The sequence below is a fragment of the Lissotriton helveticus genome, chromosome 9 (assembly GCF_964261635.1).
Source record: "Lissotriton helveticus chromosome 9, aLisHel1.1, whole genome shotgun sequence".
In the NCBI taxonomy this organism is placed as follows: domain Eukaryota; kingdom Metazoa; phylum Chordata; class Amphibia; order Caudata; family Salamandridae; genus Lissotriton; species Lissotriton helveticus.
In genome coordinates, this window is record NC_136070.1 from 1,261,475,544 (window position 1) to 1,261,492,278 (window position 16,735).

Consider the following 16,735-nt stretch of genomic DNA (forward strand, 5'->3'; position numbering starts at 1 on the left):
GCTAGAACAGGAGCTTGACATAAAGCTTTCTTTAACTCATTAAAAGCAAGTGTATGTTCAGATGTCCAAGGGAGGACAGTCGATATACGGCTGCCTCCTGTGTCGTTAACTGTATCAGTGGTTTGGCTAGAAATGCATACTGAGGAATCCATTGTCAGCAATAAGAAGTGAGGCCAATAAAAGCTCGTACCTCCTTCTGGGTCTTGGGCTGAGGAAGACTCGCTATTAACTGGATACGGTCGGGTGTCAACTGCCTACCCCACTTGGACAGTAAGTGGCCTAAGTAGATCACTTGCTGGACACAGAATTGAAGCTTCGAAGGGGACACCTTGTGCCCCATCTCGGCTAGGAAATACAGAACGGTAAGTGACGCACGCTGGCAGGCACGTTCAGAACGGGCTGTGATCAGTAGATCATCGACATACTGGAGCAGGGCAGTGTCAGTTGGCATGTGAATATTGTCTAGTTGTCTCTTAAGTGCTTGACTGTAAATACTAGGACTTTCTGTGAAACCTTGAGGAGCTCGTGTGAATTTATAGCTCCTTCCATTTAAACAGAATCCGAAAAGAAACTGACTGTCTGGATGAATGGGGACACTGAAAAATGCGTTTTTGAGGTCTATGACTGTGAAAAATGTAGCCTCAGAATCAATGGCTGTCAATAGGGAAGAAATATCTGGAACAACTGGGTAATGATACATTTATTAAGCTCTCGAAGGTCAATCACTAATCGATATACTGGAGGTGCATTTGGATCAGTACGTTTCATGACTGGAATGATAGGAGAATTACATACATTGGAGTCAGTTTCTACAACTACTCCTTGAGCAATGAGCTCGTCAATAATTTTGGATAAGGCTGCTACAGCCTCAGGTGGCAATCTGTACTGTCTGATTCGTGGCAAAACAATACCTGGTTTGAGAGTCACACGATGGGGTGTGATTTGCATAAAACCAACATCAGTTGGACCTTGCGCCCATAGATGCTGCGGAACATTTAACAATCTTGGATCAAAATCACGTAATACATAGTGACCCTTAAAGTCACGTAAAAACAAACGTATTCCTTCTGGGGAACAGCAAATAACTGCACCTAATTCTTTTAATGTCTAACAAATTTTCTGGACATGATTTCGTGAGTAGCAGGTCAGTAGTTCGGGACAATGGACCTACTTCTAGAGTAACTGGTTTGGAAATCTCGTTAACAATTGGCTTTCCTAAAAATCCAAGGGAAACATTTCTAGAGCCTGAGAGCGGAGCCCCTGGAACCTCGTCATGACTGATAGTAGTCCTACTTGCCCCTGTATCAATCAGAAACTTTCTGTCTTTCCCTAATACTTGACTGTGAACATAGGGACCCTCTTGATCTACAGGAATCTCGATGAGAGGCAAGCCTACCTCCCTCTCTAGGCTGTTTCATGAATACGCTTGATACTCTGGATACTCTGTCTGAGCATACTGGTACATCTGCTGTGTAACATGCTGTGTTGCAGCTATAGGCTGCAGTGCTGGAACTGTCTGTTGTGCATTCTGGGGTGACTGAGAAGTCTGTGAAACTTGTTCTTGTCTAGGCGGACGTGGTCTTTCTTTAGTCTTACCAGTGGCTATGTTGTGTTTCAGAACTGCACACTCGTTTATAAAATGACCTGGCTGTTTACAATAATTGCAGGTCCCTTTAACGGGAGCTGCAGGATGACTGGCTTGATTCGGACCCCTCTTCTGACTGTCTTGTGGAACAGATTGTGCAACCAGTACTTTTATTTTCGTGTCTTTCATACGTCTTCTCTCGTGTTCTTGCTCTTCCCTGATTCTATTCTGGTGATACTGGAGCATCTGTAACATCTGGGACGGAGTATTAGCTTGCCAGGTACTCTCGACTTTCAAAACTCTATTTTTAACTTGTGGACTTGAATTCGACTAGTTGAGTAACAAAAAGATGAGGGTATGACTCACTACTCGTCTTCAAACCACTGTTGATGCTAAAACATTTCTCAAATCTAGAATAAAAATCACTAGTATCTTCGTCTTGTTTCTGTTTACATGCTGAGATTGCATCCCAGTCTTCCTTTTTAGTGGCTAGTAACCTAGGCAAAACCTGAATCAATAACTCTGGTAATTCTTTACATTTGTCCCCAAGACCGGTACCTGGTACACGTGTATTTTCTTCAGCTTCTAGAACTGCCCAATCTATCTTTTTCTCTCCCACCTCCCATTCTTTCTCCTTGAGTTTTTCATATATGCCCGCGGGCAGCAGGACCTTTAACATTTTAATTATATCTGGATACGTGTATTCTCCCATACGGAGCATGTCTTTTAATTCACGGTGGAACCCTGCTGGATCTTTATCGTGACAGGGAATTAACTTTTTCATCTCTAAGAGTTCCATCTTTGTAATCGGGGTGTAAACAAATACTCGTTGCATTTCACCACCCTGTGTCCTAACTGGGTGTACTTCTCGTAACGGATGCTGTCTGTCTATGTAAAAGGGTTTACTTTCTGGGGGTGAGACGTGAACAAAATGCGGGTTCAAAAACGTTCTATGTTTGTGGCGCTGTTCTAGAATGATACTAATTAAGTCGGTACCTAGACCTCTCCATTTATACTGGAGTAACTCGTTCAGAACATCATGTAACGGACCTGGATCGGAATGCTGACCCTCATACAGTGTAATGAGGTGCTGGATCATATACATACCCACCAGTCGCTGCTCGGCTGGGGGCAGTTTCAGAAACATTTGTGCCACTATTTCGTCTGAAAAAGTGGTAGAATCAGTAGTCCATCGAACTGCTGATCGGGCTAGTTCTTGTTCATGCATGGTACTAAGTTCACTATAACCGATTCGTGATTTCAGAATGTGATCGGTAGCTTGAAATACTTGCTCTAGAGAACCTTGTTCTGGGGCTGGAAGAGGAACAGTTTTCTTGTGTTCTAGACGTGAATGTCGGTCGGGAAGTCTAGCTTTACCTACATACGCTATTCTGGCGGTATTCTCGTCGTCTACCTCTTCAGTAGAAGAGTCGTTTTCCTTCTCGCTTACTTGTGCTGCTTTGCGTTTCTCGTGTAACCTTATTATTTCCTTACGAATTTTCTTGTACATACTCTCTATACAACTGAGCGTCCTGTGTCTTCCTTCGGCTATATTATCACTCCACCTTGTCAGGACTTTCATTTCGGTCGGATCTTTAGTCGGATAATCTTGTTCCCTTATTAAACAATTAATTAGAAACTTTAATAGCATGAGCTGAATCTCAGCTTTTCTTAGAAACAGGACTTCGCCAATACTTTCTGGGTCTGTTCCTGTACGAATGAAACGATATATTCTGTCTAGATCTTCTTTCATATTTGGTAGGGTGTCCAAATACTCGGTCACCCGTCTTACACGTAATGAATATATAACCATACTATCATCACCTGGGACCGGATCATAACGGCATTCGGTAAGAGCTCGTCTGATATCTGCAACAGACTGATGTTTGGGCGTGCGCTGTAACGCACGTTCATGTAACTCGACTGACGTTACACGTTTGTGTGGCGGCGGGGTTCCCGGAGGACCTCCTCCCGCGGCCCCTAAACTGGAATCGTCGACTGATACTCTTCGTGCTGGCAGAGTGACCAGTGTAGCGGGTACTTGTAATGTAGGCTGGACCGGGGGTACCGTAACAGGTGCTGTAACAGGTGCCCCGGTGACTGGAGGAGCAGGATTTACATTATTTACAGGAGCTGGCGGAACAGGATTTGCATATTCTGGGACTGTGTCGTCCAAATAGGACGAGAGAAAAATATCAGCTGCGGTCGGTTTGTGACGTAGCTTGGTCGGAACTAAGGGTGGCGGAAAATTACTGGATGCCTCCGGGGTTGCTTTTGGCAAACCCTCGGCAAGAAGAGGGTACATACCCTTAATAAGGGCATTCCTCTGTCTGTCTGACTGTTCGGTTTTAACTCGTTCACCTATTTCGATTAATTCCCTTTCTTGGGCTCTTTCTGAGGATTCTCTACTTAATTCTGACTTTCTGATTTCTTTTTCGGTTCTTTTATGAGATTCTTTGCGCCATAACTCGATGGCATCTTTCTGTGACTGTCTGGCTTTCTTTTTCCATAATACTTCTTCTACTCGCATGATGCACTCGGCATCCCATGTGCCTGATACAGGCCATCTATATTTCTCTTCTAATTCCTTAGTGTACTCGACCCATAAGTCTAGATATAATATGGCACTTATGCCATGCTTATGATACATAAAATGACCTGGACTGTCCCTAGGTGGGACAGGAACTGCTTCCTCGAGCAGACCTTTTCTAGTTCTTAACTGACGTAATTTTGAGAACAGAGGCATGACGTGAACTGGGATCTGGACACAATACAATACACAATGAACACAATAATGACTTGAGACTGATCACTCATACCACGACATTAAAAACACATTGAAATGACATTTAAAATAACAGTTCGAACAGAAACATTACCTGGAATACTTGAGAACAGAAACACATGAATTTCTCGAGACTAGAACTTACTAGAGTTACTAGATGCACTGCTGAAACAGTACGAAACATACCGGTCTCATAAAGAGACACGTCAGGACCCGCATCCACCTAGGTGGACACTTCGTGTTGGATTTGCGTACCCAAACCCACGGACCAGAGACAAATTAATTGACCCTGTCTAGATACTACCCCAGCAACGGTACTCACCGGGCAGCAAGAACGGAAGGCCTCGGACTGGACTGGACTGCTACGACGACGGACTACGAACTTCGGACTTCAGTTACGGGTGGGCCTCCGGATACCTCGGACCTTGGACTCTCGGCTTGGGCTCTGGTCGGGACTCGCCGCGTTCCTCCACCGCCTCGTCTGGATGCTGGACCGCAACCTCCGTCTCCTCCGTGGGCCTGAGGGATACTTGAAGCAGAAATATCTGCACGTGCACGGTATGGTTCCGTCACGGCTGCAGAGGGTCAGGGGGCTGGCGTGGCTTCTCCGGCGCGTGGGGAAAGGGCAAGTCCCTATTCGGGCGCCATTATGTGGTAAATAAATAATTAAATACCGGTACTATTTTTGACTAGATATATAATAACAGATAGCTCAATAAATAAGAGTCAAGATTCGAGGTAGCTGGAGTTTGCAGGTTTTAATCAGGCATAAAGGACAGGAACAGGACAACCTGCACGGGAATAGGATGGCAGCTGCCGGGGGGCAGGATCGGGACAACAGCTAACTTTTAATAACAGTGCACAATATTTATAGTTAAACAATTGCATTACATTCAGTATAGTAGGCGTAGCAGTGGGTGGAGTTCATAGCAGTCGCGAAAGATAAGGCATAAAGTGGGTGGAACAAGAGGCGTATACATAGACATGTGATGTAAACGTAACAGAATATGTCATAAACGGGGCGGAAACATGGAGGGGGCTACCTAAGGAGCCGGGACCTCTGACCTAGTGGTGCGCGCAAGCTGGCAATGACGTGTTACTAGGAGGAACTGGGGGCTATGACTTCTGCGCTAGAAGAGGAGACGAAAGTCTGGAGTGTCAGAGCGACATGTACCTAAACACTATCTAGTATCTGATGTTTAGAGAACATCTTGATAGAATCCAAAAGTTATCAGGGTAAAGGCTAACAGACTCTAAGACTGGTGCATGCATCATTCTATATGTAGTGCGTGTTGAGGAGTATTAAATGACCATTAATACAGTATTTCTCTTACATGGAGACGTAAAGGCTAGACGATGACTGAAACTATTGATGCGATTCAGTAGCTTTAGGAATGCAGAGAAGGAGGGCTGGACTGATAACTAGAATCATAACATACTCTTGGCAGACTGGCAGGCAGAGCCAGGCCGAGCCGGGCACTGTGAGGCAGGAAGTAAGTGAAGGGTCAGGGATACAGGTGGGGGCTGTATCGCTCCTCAGCGAGGGTTCAGGAGACAGGAGCTGAATCTGGTGTTCGGGCCCTTTTGAGGCCTAGAAACGGAGACTTTTCAATGAATTAACGTGCACACTGTAAAACGTGGCAACATAACTTTACATAGGCCTAATACTCGTAGCTTTAACGAGAACTGAAAACTGGCATACTAGAGATGGACACAACTAAAATTGCGTCTTTAATCGGTCATGGGGAATACATATTGCATATTAATCATGCACATATAACATAAGATGGGGAACACGTAGGGACACAGAACATGGCAAAATTTACTTTTCCACAGCATGCCAATAGAGGCATATAGAGATGTACGCTAGACCTACCTTCTATGCATGCATGCCAATAGAGGTGTATAGAGATGCCTGCTAGACCTACCTTCTGAATGCGTAAAAGGCAGGAAGGGATATTCTGCACCATAACTTTGAAGGGCTCCAATTGTTTGAAGATGCAGTAGTGGACACATCTTTTCCACTTTGCTGCACAGTTAGGCCCATGCAAGAGGTCCAGGGTGTCTCTGGCAAAATGAACATACACTACTTGAAAAGGACTAGACGTCCAAACTCTAAGACCTCTAGGTTCAGATCTCTAGATTGAACTGCTTGAGGTACGGGTACCTGATTTGGCTCTACTGCAGAGTAAGAAGTTCTGGTCTGATCGGAAGCTTTTCGTTTGGACTGATTGACATTTGCATGAGTATTGAGAACCAGGGCTGTCTGGCGTACACGGGTGTCAATAGGATGAGGGTCAGCAAGACCGGTCTCATTTTTCTCACCACGTATGGAGGCAGCAAAGCATAGGCAAATATCTCTGACCCGTTCATTCATAGTGCATTGCATATGAACTGTGGGTATGAATACAAGGAGACAAAGCGTGGGCATTTTTATTGTTTCTGGAATGGCGACGAGGTCGATGGCTTGGGCCCCCCACCTCTGGATTTACATGTAGAGGAATTGCGAGAGAAGTTCCCAGTCGGACTTGTTAATGACTCATGACTAACAGGTCTGCAAAGTTGTAGTCGACCCTCAAAAGGGTTTAAACTAGGAAACTAATGTGTCCGAGTGTCCAGTGACAGATTTATTGTGCATGGGTAGACAGCAGAGAGGAATGAGTGTGCCCGTTGCTGTACGTAGTACATCCCTGTCATGCGGTCTGTCCTTAAACGGCTACCTTTCTGTGGAAAAGGTGAAAAGGCTTTGAGGGCTAGGTGAAGAGTCATGAGCTTTAGGCAGCTGATGCGCCTCCCCTGGTGAGGGTGCTCCAGATGGCTTCGACAGTGTATCAGAGTTGTGCGCCCTCCCAATGAGCGATGCATTGGCGGTAATGGTCAACTGCATAAAATGTCCCAAGAGTGGCCTGTCTAGCAACAGGTTATTGCTGTTCCACCACTGCAGGGCACTGGGCTTTATCAACACTAGATCTTCCCACAGATTCTCCGCTTGTGACCACTGACTCAGAAGGCATTGATGGAGGAGGTGCATGTGGTACAATTGCTATACAAGATGCCATCATACTTAAGAGCTTCACAACAGTTCTTACAGTTAAGAAGAGTGTAGACTTAAAAAGAGGCAAAGGGTGTTGAAATACCATCCCCCTCTGCTAGCTAGGGTATGCTTTCTTCATAAAGTGTTAATAATAGTGCCTGGGCGAGTCCGTATTTGACATCCAATGCTCCCTTTCCAGAGCCGTCCCTACCCTGCTGTTGCCACTATTGTACGGATAACTCCATCGTGAGTACCCCCCTACCTGACTCGGAGCCATAGAAAGAGTGCTGCTGGCACTGGAATGTTTGGGCGACTAGCAGCCCCCTTCCCCAAGATTGTTGCTTGCGAGGAGTGACCCTTGGGGTGGCATACTTCAGGGCACCCATAGAATTTGCTACTCTTGGGGCATAAAATTAAGTTTCACATCAAATCGTAGGTTATAGAGTTGTTGCTGGGCAACTGGTTTAAGCCCAGAGATTCGAAGACACCGGTGTCTCCGGAGCAAGACACTGATATTCACATTGTGGGAGACAGTGTGCCGGACACAGCAGATAGTTGCACTGGAGACAATTTCCTCCTCTGCAACAAGTGTCTCACACCTTTTCTTGTAAGTATCGGGAAGTGTTGTACGAGTGCCTGCACCGCTTCTTATTGAAACCAGTAATACTTCGACGACAAACCCGACAAATTAGCAATGTGCTTTGGGTAGTTGCACCAACCGCAACACCTTTGTCATGGCATTATCTTCCTTTATCTGTTGGTTGGGCATCTCTTGTTGCCTGGACTAAGGCTCTCTGTCTGGCAGCATGAACCACAAGGGAGTTTAAGGGACCCTGACCTCCAATGTAGAGAGGGCCATTGGAAGAAGGGTCTTTAAAACTGCCAGGGCCCATCTTAAGCATGGCCAAGAACTGCACACTACATTCTGTTCTTTTGTAGGGTCTCCACCAGAAAGTTGTCTTCATCTTCTAGGAAATGATATGCCGTAGTATTCTTCAGCAGAGATAGTTTTGCCAGGTAGGGCTGTAGATCCTAGTCGTCAGGAGGGTCAACATATTCGACCCAGAAGCCATCCCTGTCTGCTAAACCAGTGGGCTGGTTCTATAGGTCGACCTCCCCGTATTGCTGCCTGGGTCAGAAAATGAACGGACTGACCTTTCAAAGATTCAAGAGTGGTGGTGTGTGTGACCATGGTGGTGGGGCATGCTTGAGTGTGCAAGGCTGTGAGGGAGGGCTTGTTCCTGGTCCTTACACCTCTTGGGCACGGAGTATCTAGGTACCTCAAAGGCAAACTTCTCCTCGAAGGTTAGCCCCCATTTATTTCTCAGTAGTGGTAACATGCTGGATGGCTTTTCTTCACGCAGATTATCCAGAATCCTGCCAGTTTCAGGATGGATGAATAGGATAACGCCTCAGGGTGTCGGCTGAACCCCCGGGCTTCCATAGGGCCCACCTCCTCTTCAACATCGTGTGGGTCTTCGCTGAAGAGGTTTTAGGTGCCCGATAATGACCCTGGTTACGTTTTCAGGGGTGCCTCGAGCTTTTCCCCATGGTACCTTGGTATTTTCTTACACTTAAAGGCAAGGCGGAAGTTGAACAACCCATTGTGATTAGGGGAGTGGCAGAGATTACAGTCAAATGTTCGTCCACCCATGGACACTGTGGACAAAATTGGAAAGATGGGCATTTCCAACGCCACAATTCTCTGTGGCAAAGTCCTCAGTGGTCGGAGCGGACTTTACTCCTTGAACAAAGGGCACCTTCCAACCAGACATTTAGTTGATCAGTCGCTACTGAGCACAGAAGAGTAGGTTACCGTCAAGAAAAAAAAAAAAAGTACAGTGAATACCCTGGTCGCCAGAGTAAAACAATTGTGGTTGGTCTTGGAGCCCTCTCTAAACAGGTCTGAAACCAATGGCAGAAAAAGAAATACAATGTGGGGTCAGTGCCATTGTGGATCAAGGAAGGAGTCACACAACATACCGGGACACGTATCTCCTTCAAACAAAAACAAGTTATAATGTCTGAGCCCAACACTAGTTGTCTGAAAAGCATGTGCATCTACAGCCAGACATGCTATGAACATGTAACACATTTTAAAGCACATTATTTTGAATTCATGCTAATAATGTGAATTTCATGCATTGCATATGAAGTTACTGGATCTGCTTATCTATTGCTTTTCCACAGATACAACCTTGCTGGAAGATTCCTTTGAAGTGTTTGTTTGTGGAATGGAATGTGTTAACCACGGATCAGGCAATTTTCATGCATTTACTACGGATACTAAAAGAGGCATTTTCTAGCTCTCTTTAATCATGCTTTTTATCTGAATGATCTATTAATTGAACTATCAAATCAAAATGATGGTTTTAATGCAACATAAAATACTATTTACTAACGTTTCTGTATTACTCATTTAATTTAATATCATTAATCTTAGAACATATTTGTACCTCTTTCCATGCTTAACTTTCTTTCGCTTTTTCATTCTTTCCAATGCGGTTTATTAATATTTGTAGACTAGACTGACTATCTTTATGATCGCCTATCCAAGTTGCAGTCTTAATTTTTGGATTATGCAGAATTCATAGTAAAAGATCTGTATTTTTACTAATATATTAGTTTCACAATATTTCCCATAATCAACTTTTCTCTTATGTCCAGTGTAATCTAAAATTGAACTTGACTGCACTATGTACTGTTTTCAATGTATTTAACTCGATTTGCATACCTTCCTTATTATTATCCACGCTGTTGTATGATACTTTTGTTCTTTGAACACCTAATAAAATTAAATTGAAAAAGTGCGAAAATTCTAAGCATAGTTGTAGTTTTACTTTTACTACGGCTCTAAAAGTAGATAAAGGAAACAAACGAAATTCTCTTAATTGTTGAATAATAGGTATGGGTCTCAATTTATTAGCATCAGGAAGATGAAAAGCAGAGCCTTTACTGCTGGGATCACAGCGGTAACCTGGAGCTCATGCACAGAGCTCGGAAGCGGGTGCTACATCCACAGACCCTTATTACCAGTGAATCTGCACCTGCCCCATGAGTGTTCAAGAGCAGGGGTTCAAAGCATCAGAAGCAGATTCCTTTAAAACCCAGGTAGAGTGGTCCACAATGGAGAACGCATGGAGTAAGGCAGATATTTCTTTAAGAGGGGTCCCCCAAACAAAGACTCTAATGCGCTGCTCACCTTACAGCGCCCGTCTCCACCAACTTGATGATCTTCCTCTTGGACACAACGGTGTACGTGAGGTTGAGGCGGCCGTACTCCCACTGCACAGGGCAGTACACGTCCAATGCATTACAGAGCCAGAAGTAAGACGAGCGCCTGCAAGTAAGGAGAGAACCTTCAACGACAAGCTGGTTTTATTTTTTACATCTTTACTTTGGATTTTTTGTTACACATTCAGACCAACCAGGACCAATCAAATACAAGTAAAATTTTCTTAATCGCTATTAATCTAAGGGAAAAAATAAACAAGCATTTACAATGCAACGGTCTCGGCATTGCAAAAGTTAGAGCTACTAGCATTGTACATGACATGATTAATTTAACACGTGAATGTCGAAACATTTTTAGGCAATGAGCTGGCCTTAGCCCCAGGTGTATGGTATGTGGGAGAATGCACTGAACTGCCCGCAACACATATCATTCGTTTGTTTTTGTATTTTGTTCCTCGTGTATCACTATTGGTCCTTTTGTGAAGCGCTCTGACACCTTCGGGTAAAGTCCGCGCTATATAAAATTGCATAAATAAATAAAGAAATAACGAAGACGGAAATCTACGCACCCACCGGAAGTCAGGCAATGTCGCCTGTGACGGGGGCAGGGCCGCGTCAGGACCGGAAGAGGAGGCATGCGTATCGCGGCCCGGGGCTCCTGTGAGCAGTGGAGAGCCCCGGGCCCGCCAGCAGGAGGTTAGGCGACTGTTGCGGGGCTCCCTTGACCAAGAGGGAGCCCCGTGAAAGGAGCTGGCAAGAGCTGCAGCGGCGAAGTCCCCCGAGATTGCCCCGGTAAGTTAGAAAGGGCTGGGGGGTGCGGTGTGCGGGCAGCACTCGTGTGTCTGTGTGCGTGCGCGTGTGTATGCGTGTGGGGAGGCTGTATGTGCGTGCGTGCATGCATGGGCGCTTGTGTGTGTGTCAGAGAATGCAGCCAGCGTTCGCGTGCTCGTTTGAAATCGCCTCCAAGGCAATGCGTGCGGCCAGGAGTGTCTCCTGGAAAGGAGACACGGCCACAATAGGTTCTCGGCGGACACGCGCTTCCGCGCGTTAAGCCGAGACCTAAAAATGAACATAAACCAGTCACTGTCGTAATCAATAACATTATATCAATTGCTGCCATACATTACACTTTAGGCAATCTTTTTCCAGCGAGGTGGTTAGTGAGGCAGGGTGATACAAGATAAATATTTGTTCCTCAGGAGCACCTCAACCCCAGCCACCGGATATACAACTTTAAGGCAGAAATGTCACAAAAATTACTATGAGCATTCAGGTGGCAACATTATCCACTGTGGTGGGGTCATTCAGCATAATTTCCCTTAAACGGATGTCTGATGCTGCTTTCAGATCTCTTCTGACCGCCTGAAGACCTATCTGCTGTGCTGCGGCCCGATTCATCATATCCGGCATCCGTTTCCCTCTTTGTGGAAGTCCCTTCTGTATCCAATGTATGGTAATGCAGCGTTTAGCTAATACTAGTTCTAATTGTGCAAATCTGTGTTGTATGCCTTGGTCTTTCCCCTTTGGGATCACGCTCAGTAAGTATTGCGTCGGCATACATTCCAAAGGTAAGGGAGTAACACTGCACACGTATTGCACAATACTCTCCTAGCAATCTGTAGGTAACCCACAGGACCATGTGATGTGCAAAAATGACCCAGCAGGGGCCCCACACCACATGCATGCGACTGATTGTTCTGGGTAAGTTCTATGCAGTTTGGCAGGGTGAAGATATATACTTTGAAGTATATTATAGTGCATGTACTTAAATTGAGTATTACTCAATCTCATTCACCCGAAAGCAGGCTTTAGACCAGTCTGTATCCGTGATACGTGTTTGCATGCCTCTCTAACTGTTGCTGCATCTTTAAGGGGGTCTGCATTCCTATCTTTATTTTATTTTTTTGTAACGCTTTTTGTCGTGTGGAGACCAGCTCTCTACTCCCACCCTGGGCAGGAGAAGGTCAAGTGTCTGAGAAAGGTGCGGGGTCCGTGGGAAATCCACCCACAAGGACGTTCAACAACTTAGCACAAAGAGTACCTATCACAGACACACGTAGATTTGTCAGGCTCAGACATGATCAGTGGGGCCGCCTGGCGTTGGCGTTGCAGACAAAGCAGGTTGTCATCTGCATACATAGATGCCATGTGCCATGTGCTCCACCCCAGTGACAGGGACACCGCAAACTATTCCGGATGATAACTGCCAAAGGCTCCAGTGCCAAGGCAAAAGGCAACCAAGGGAGCCTCCCTGTCTAGTGCTGCGTTCCACTCTCCAACTGTCAGATACGTGAGCTCCAGTTCATAGTCTGGCAAATGGGTTTGTATATAATAAACAAACCCATTCCCTTTCAGGACTTCAAAACATACACTCAATCAATGAGAAGCTTTCTGTCTAGCGCCTACAGATGGTCTATTGATGCTGTTGGCTCAATAAAAAATAAATAAAAACTGATGAATGGGCATGGAACAGTCCACCAAGACTTGGTTCAGATTATAAATTTCCTGGAATCATATCTGTCACAAATAAACCTCTCTGTATGTGCACCGACTGTGGACTGTGAGTGGCCTGCAGACCAATATCCAATTAGCTTTTGTTTAACATCTAACGCTAACTTGGGTTTAGTAAAATATCTGCTAATGAAGTGTGATCACCAAACGCAGAGCGTCTAAAGTCCGACAGTAGGTTGCAGATACACTAAAAGCTCACCTCTGCTACAGAGGACAGGGGCACGAGCCTTCTCTTGCCAGCGCCTCAAGAAAGCATTATAGTAGCAGGCCACATGACAGAAAATTTGACACACCAAAGACTTTGCAGACACTTCTTTCGCTGCAATCTCTTACCTTGCCTGAAACTCTTTGGTGCACAACGAGTGGGAGATGTGTTCAATGGAGTCACATAGACAGTGCGTGTAGTCGTAAGTGGGATAGATGCACCTAAAAAGGAAATAAGAGCATTTTAACAAAATATTAAATCAGTCTGCTCACTGTCACACAGCACTGTCCCGGCCCAGGTCAGTGTCCCATATCACTTCCCCATGGTGGCTAGAGACCTGCGTCACTGCGCCAAACATTTCCAAAGCCCTGCTCTTTGCCTTTTCCTAGCCCTGCTACGGAAGCCGTTTTTCTTTCCTTCCAAGGGCTGTCTCCCTTTATCGACTTCACACCAGCCTCACACAGAGCTCTCGTATTTGGTCAAACAGGAGTCAGAATCAAGGCTGTGTCTTGCTTTGAAAATGAAAAGAAGAAATCATTTATGTTATGTTGAATTTATAAAGCGCACAGCTACTTAAAGTGTCCCGGCGCTAGCTCCTGAAAGAAAGAAATGTCCGTTTGTCCGATTAAAACAGCAAAGTCTTGAGTTTCTTTTTGAAGATCAATGGGTCTTGAATGGTCCGCAAGGCTAAGGGCAGCAACTTCAGGCCAGGCCAGCCCTGCGCACAAAGGAATTGCCACCAAGACGCAGACACTTGAGCTTCGGGGTCTGCATCAGCCATTGGGCGGAAGACCGAAGCAGTCGCCCTGGCACATAGAAGGCGAATCTCTTTTGTAGGTATAAGGGGCCGGTACCATACAGGGCCCGATGAGCAATAGACAGCATTTTGAATTTCAGGCGTGATTCCACTGGCAGCCAGTGCAGGGCACGCAGATGTGACCGTACACTGTCTCTGGGAGATAGACCCATAAGAAGTCTGGCCGCAGAGTTCTGCACCACCTGCAATTTTTTGACCAGGGACCCCGAGCAGCCAATCAGGAGAGCATTGGCGTAGTCCAAGCGAGACAAAATTAGCGCACGGACCACTGTTTCTCTGGCTGAACTCGGCAAGAGGGGAAGAAACTTCCTCAAGCTCTTAAGTATGCTGAAACAAGTGCCGGCCAATTTCTTCACATGCGTCACAAAGTTCAGGTTTTGATCGAACCAGACGCCGTGATTTTTCACTGCGCCAATTCTTTCAGAGGGCCGAGGAAATCCGAAGGAAATGAGCCAAACAACAGCACCTCCGACTTCCCTTCATTACATTTCAGCTGGGTATTGGCCAACCAGTGAAAAACAGAGGATAAGCAGTGTTGGGCCATCCCAACAGAGTCCTCCACCTTGTGCCAGGTAAACAACAGCTGGGTATCATCGGCATAGGCCATAACCTTAGCCCCCAGTGACTCCGCAAGATACACTAGCGGAGTCACATAGATGTTAAAAAGGAGGGGGCTAAGTGATGAGCCCTGTGGCACTCACGTTAACATTTGCTTTTGGTATTTGGGGATCTTATATTTCTGATGTAGATGAACAATAAATCCCCCAAATGAGGCACCCCGGAGAACTGGCTGCACTGATGGAGTCTCCCTCAAAACAATTGTAAATATTATAAAAAAAGGATGTTCACATCTAAGATGATCAAGTGCTAGGGAAAGAATTGTTGAAATTATAAAGTGTTAGGAAGAGAAAAGTTGTTTTCATTTAACATTTACTTTTCTAAGATAACTTAATGTTCATGCCTAAAATCCTGGAGCAATTTTGTGTTTGATCACTGAATGAAAACCACATACACATTTTAAATTACATTGCAGTGACTGGATTTCTACTGGTTATTTTTTTTTTTTTACAAACATTGCTGCTTCGCGGTCTCTTGTTTTTAAAATATATATATCACTCTGCCTGCTTTTTTTGCACTTCATTTTATTCCATAGCATGTAGCATTCCGTTTACGGCCAAACAAGTTATTCCCTTTGATAAGTTCATTCATGACAACCATTCGCACCTGTGATAGCGCAACGTGAACTCATTTTTGATGAGGCAGAAAGACGACTTGTAAAGGTCACTTACCCATGGGCTATTACGAGCAGTTTGTAAATTTACCAAATATCTATGAAAACATCTGATAGATTTATAGAAAATGTTTAAGAAGTCTGACAGCAGATTTAGTCTGGACTAACCATGTTCACTAACTTAGTAAACCTTGCTGTTCGAACAAATGTTGAAGCTGGAAGCAAATATAATTTCTAAGCCAACTAAATATCTATTACTCACTATATACAGAGCTTTTTCAGTATCATTTTAGTAGAGTACGAATGGCTTAATTTTAGAAGTAGAAAGACATTTGCCTGCCAACATCAATTTTTATTTCATGTGGCCTCGCCTAGCACATTGAGATAACATTTGGAAGGCTTGAGCCATTCTGGCTCACTGTATTATGTTATACAAAAGGGGATGATGGACGGAGCGTTTGAGCAAATCAAACACTCACCCCCAGTCAACTGATCTGGGTTTAATCCATCACCATTCTTTAGCCCACTCGGCCACCCCATTTTAAACATGGCTATATGCAAATCAGTCTGACCCTGTGCCTCATGGGAACAGTACAGCCCGAACTGCCAAGCCATGTCTTCCATGGACCGGAAACAAGCATCCTGGGACCGGTTTCGGATTCATAATCCTCATCAGCCAGGCTATCTTGAATTCAGTGGCCAAGTGAGCAAGGGACTCACGTCTGAGCATACCCTGCCATACTTAGGGCGAACAAAGCGATACAAAAGGGGATGATGGACGGAGCGTTTGAGCAAATCAAACACTCACCCCCAGTCAACTGATCTGGGTTTAATCCATCACCATTCTTTAGCCCACTCAGCCACCCCATTTCAAACATGGCTATATGCAAATCAGTCTGACCCTGTGCCACATGGGAACAGTACAGCCCGAACTGCCAAGCCATGTCTTCCATGGACCGGAAACAAGCATCCTGGGACCGGTTTCGGATTCATAATCCTCATCAGCCAGGCTATCTTGAATCCAGTGGCCAAGTGAGCAAGGGACTCACGTCTGAGCATACCCTGCCATACTTAGGGCGAACAAAGCGATACAAAAGGGGATGATGGACGGAGCGTTTGAGCAAATCAAACACTCACCCCCAGTCAACTGATCTGGGTTTAATCCATCACCATTCTTTAGCCCACTCGGCCACCCATTTCAAACATGGCTATATGCAAATCAGTCTGACCCTGTGCCTCATGGGAACAGTACAGCCCGAACTGCCAAGTCATGTCTTCCATGGACCGGAAAAAAGCATCCTGGGACCGGTTTCGGATTCATAATCCTCAGACG

At 45.3% G+C, this 16,735-nt stretch overlaps 1 protein-coding gene across 1 annotated transcript in view; it reads right to left on the bottom strand.

Annotated features, from left to right (window-relative positions):
* QARS1 (glutaminyl-tRNA synthetase 1) overlaps positions 1-16,735 on the bottom strand; it is a 284,740-nt gene that overhangs the window by 71,710 nt on the left and 196,295 nt on the right. The window contains exons 15-16 of the mRNA XM_078661809.1: positions 13,483-13,575; positions 10,607-10,744 (exon numbers count right to left, since the gene is read on the bottom strand). Of these exons, the coding sequence (XP_078517935.1) occupies positions 10,607-10,744; positions 13,483-13,575 (231 nt within the window). The remainder of the gene's footprint in view (positions 1-10,606; positions 10,745-13,482; positions 13,576-16,735) is intronic.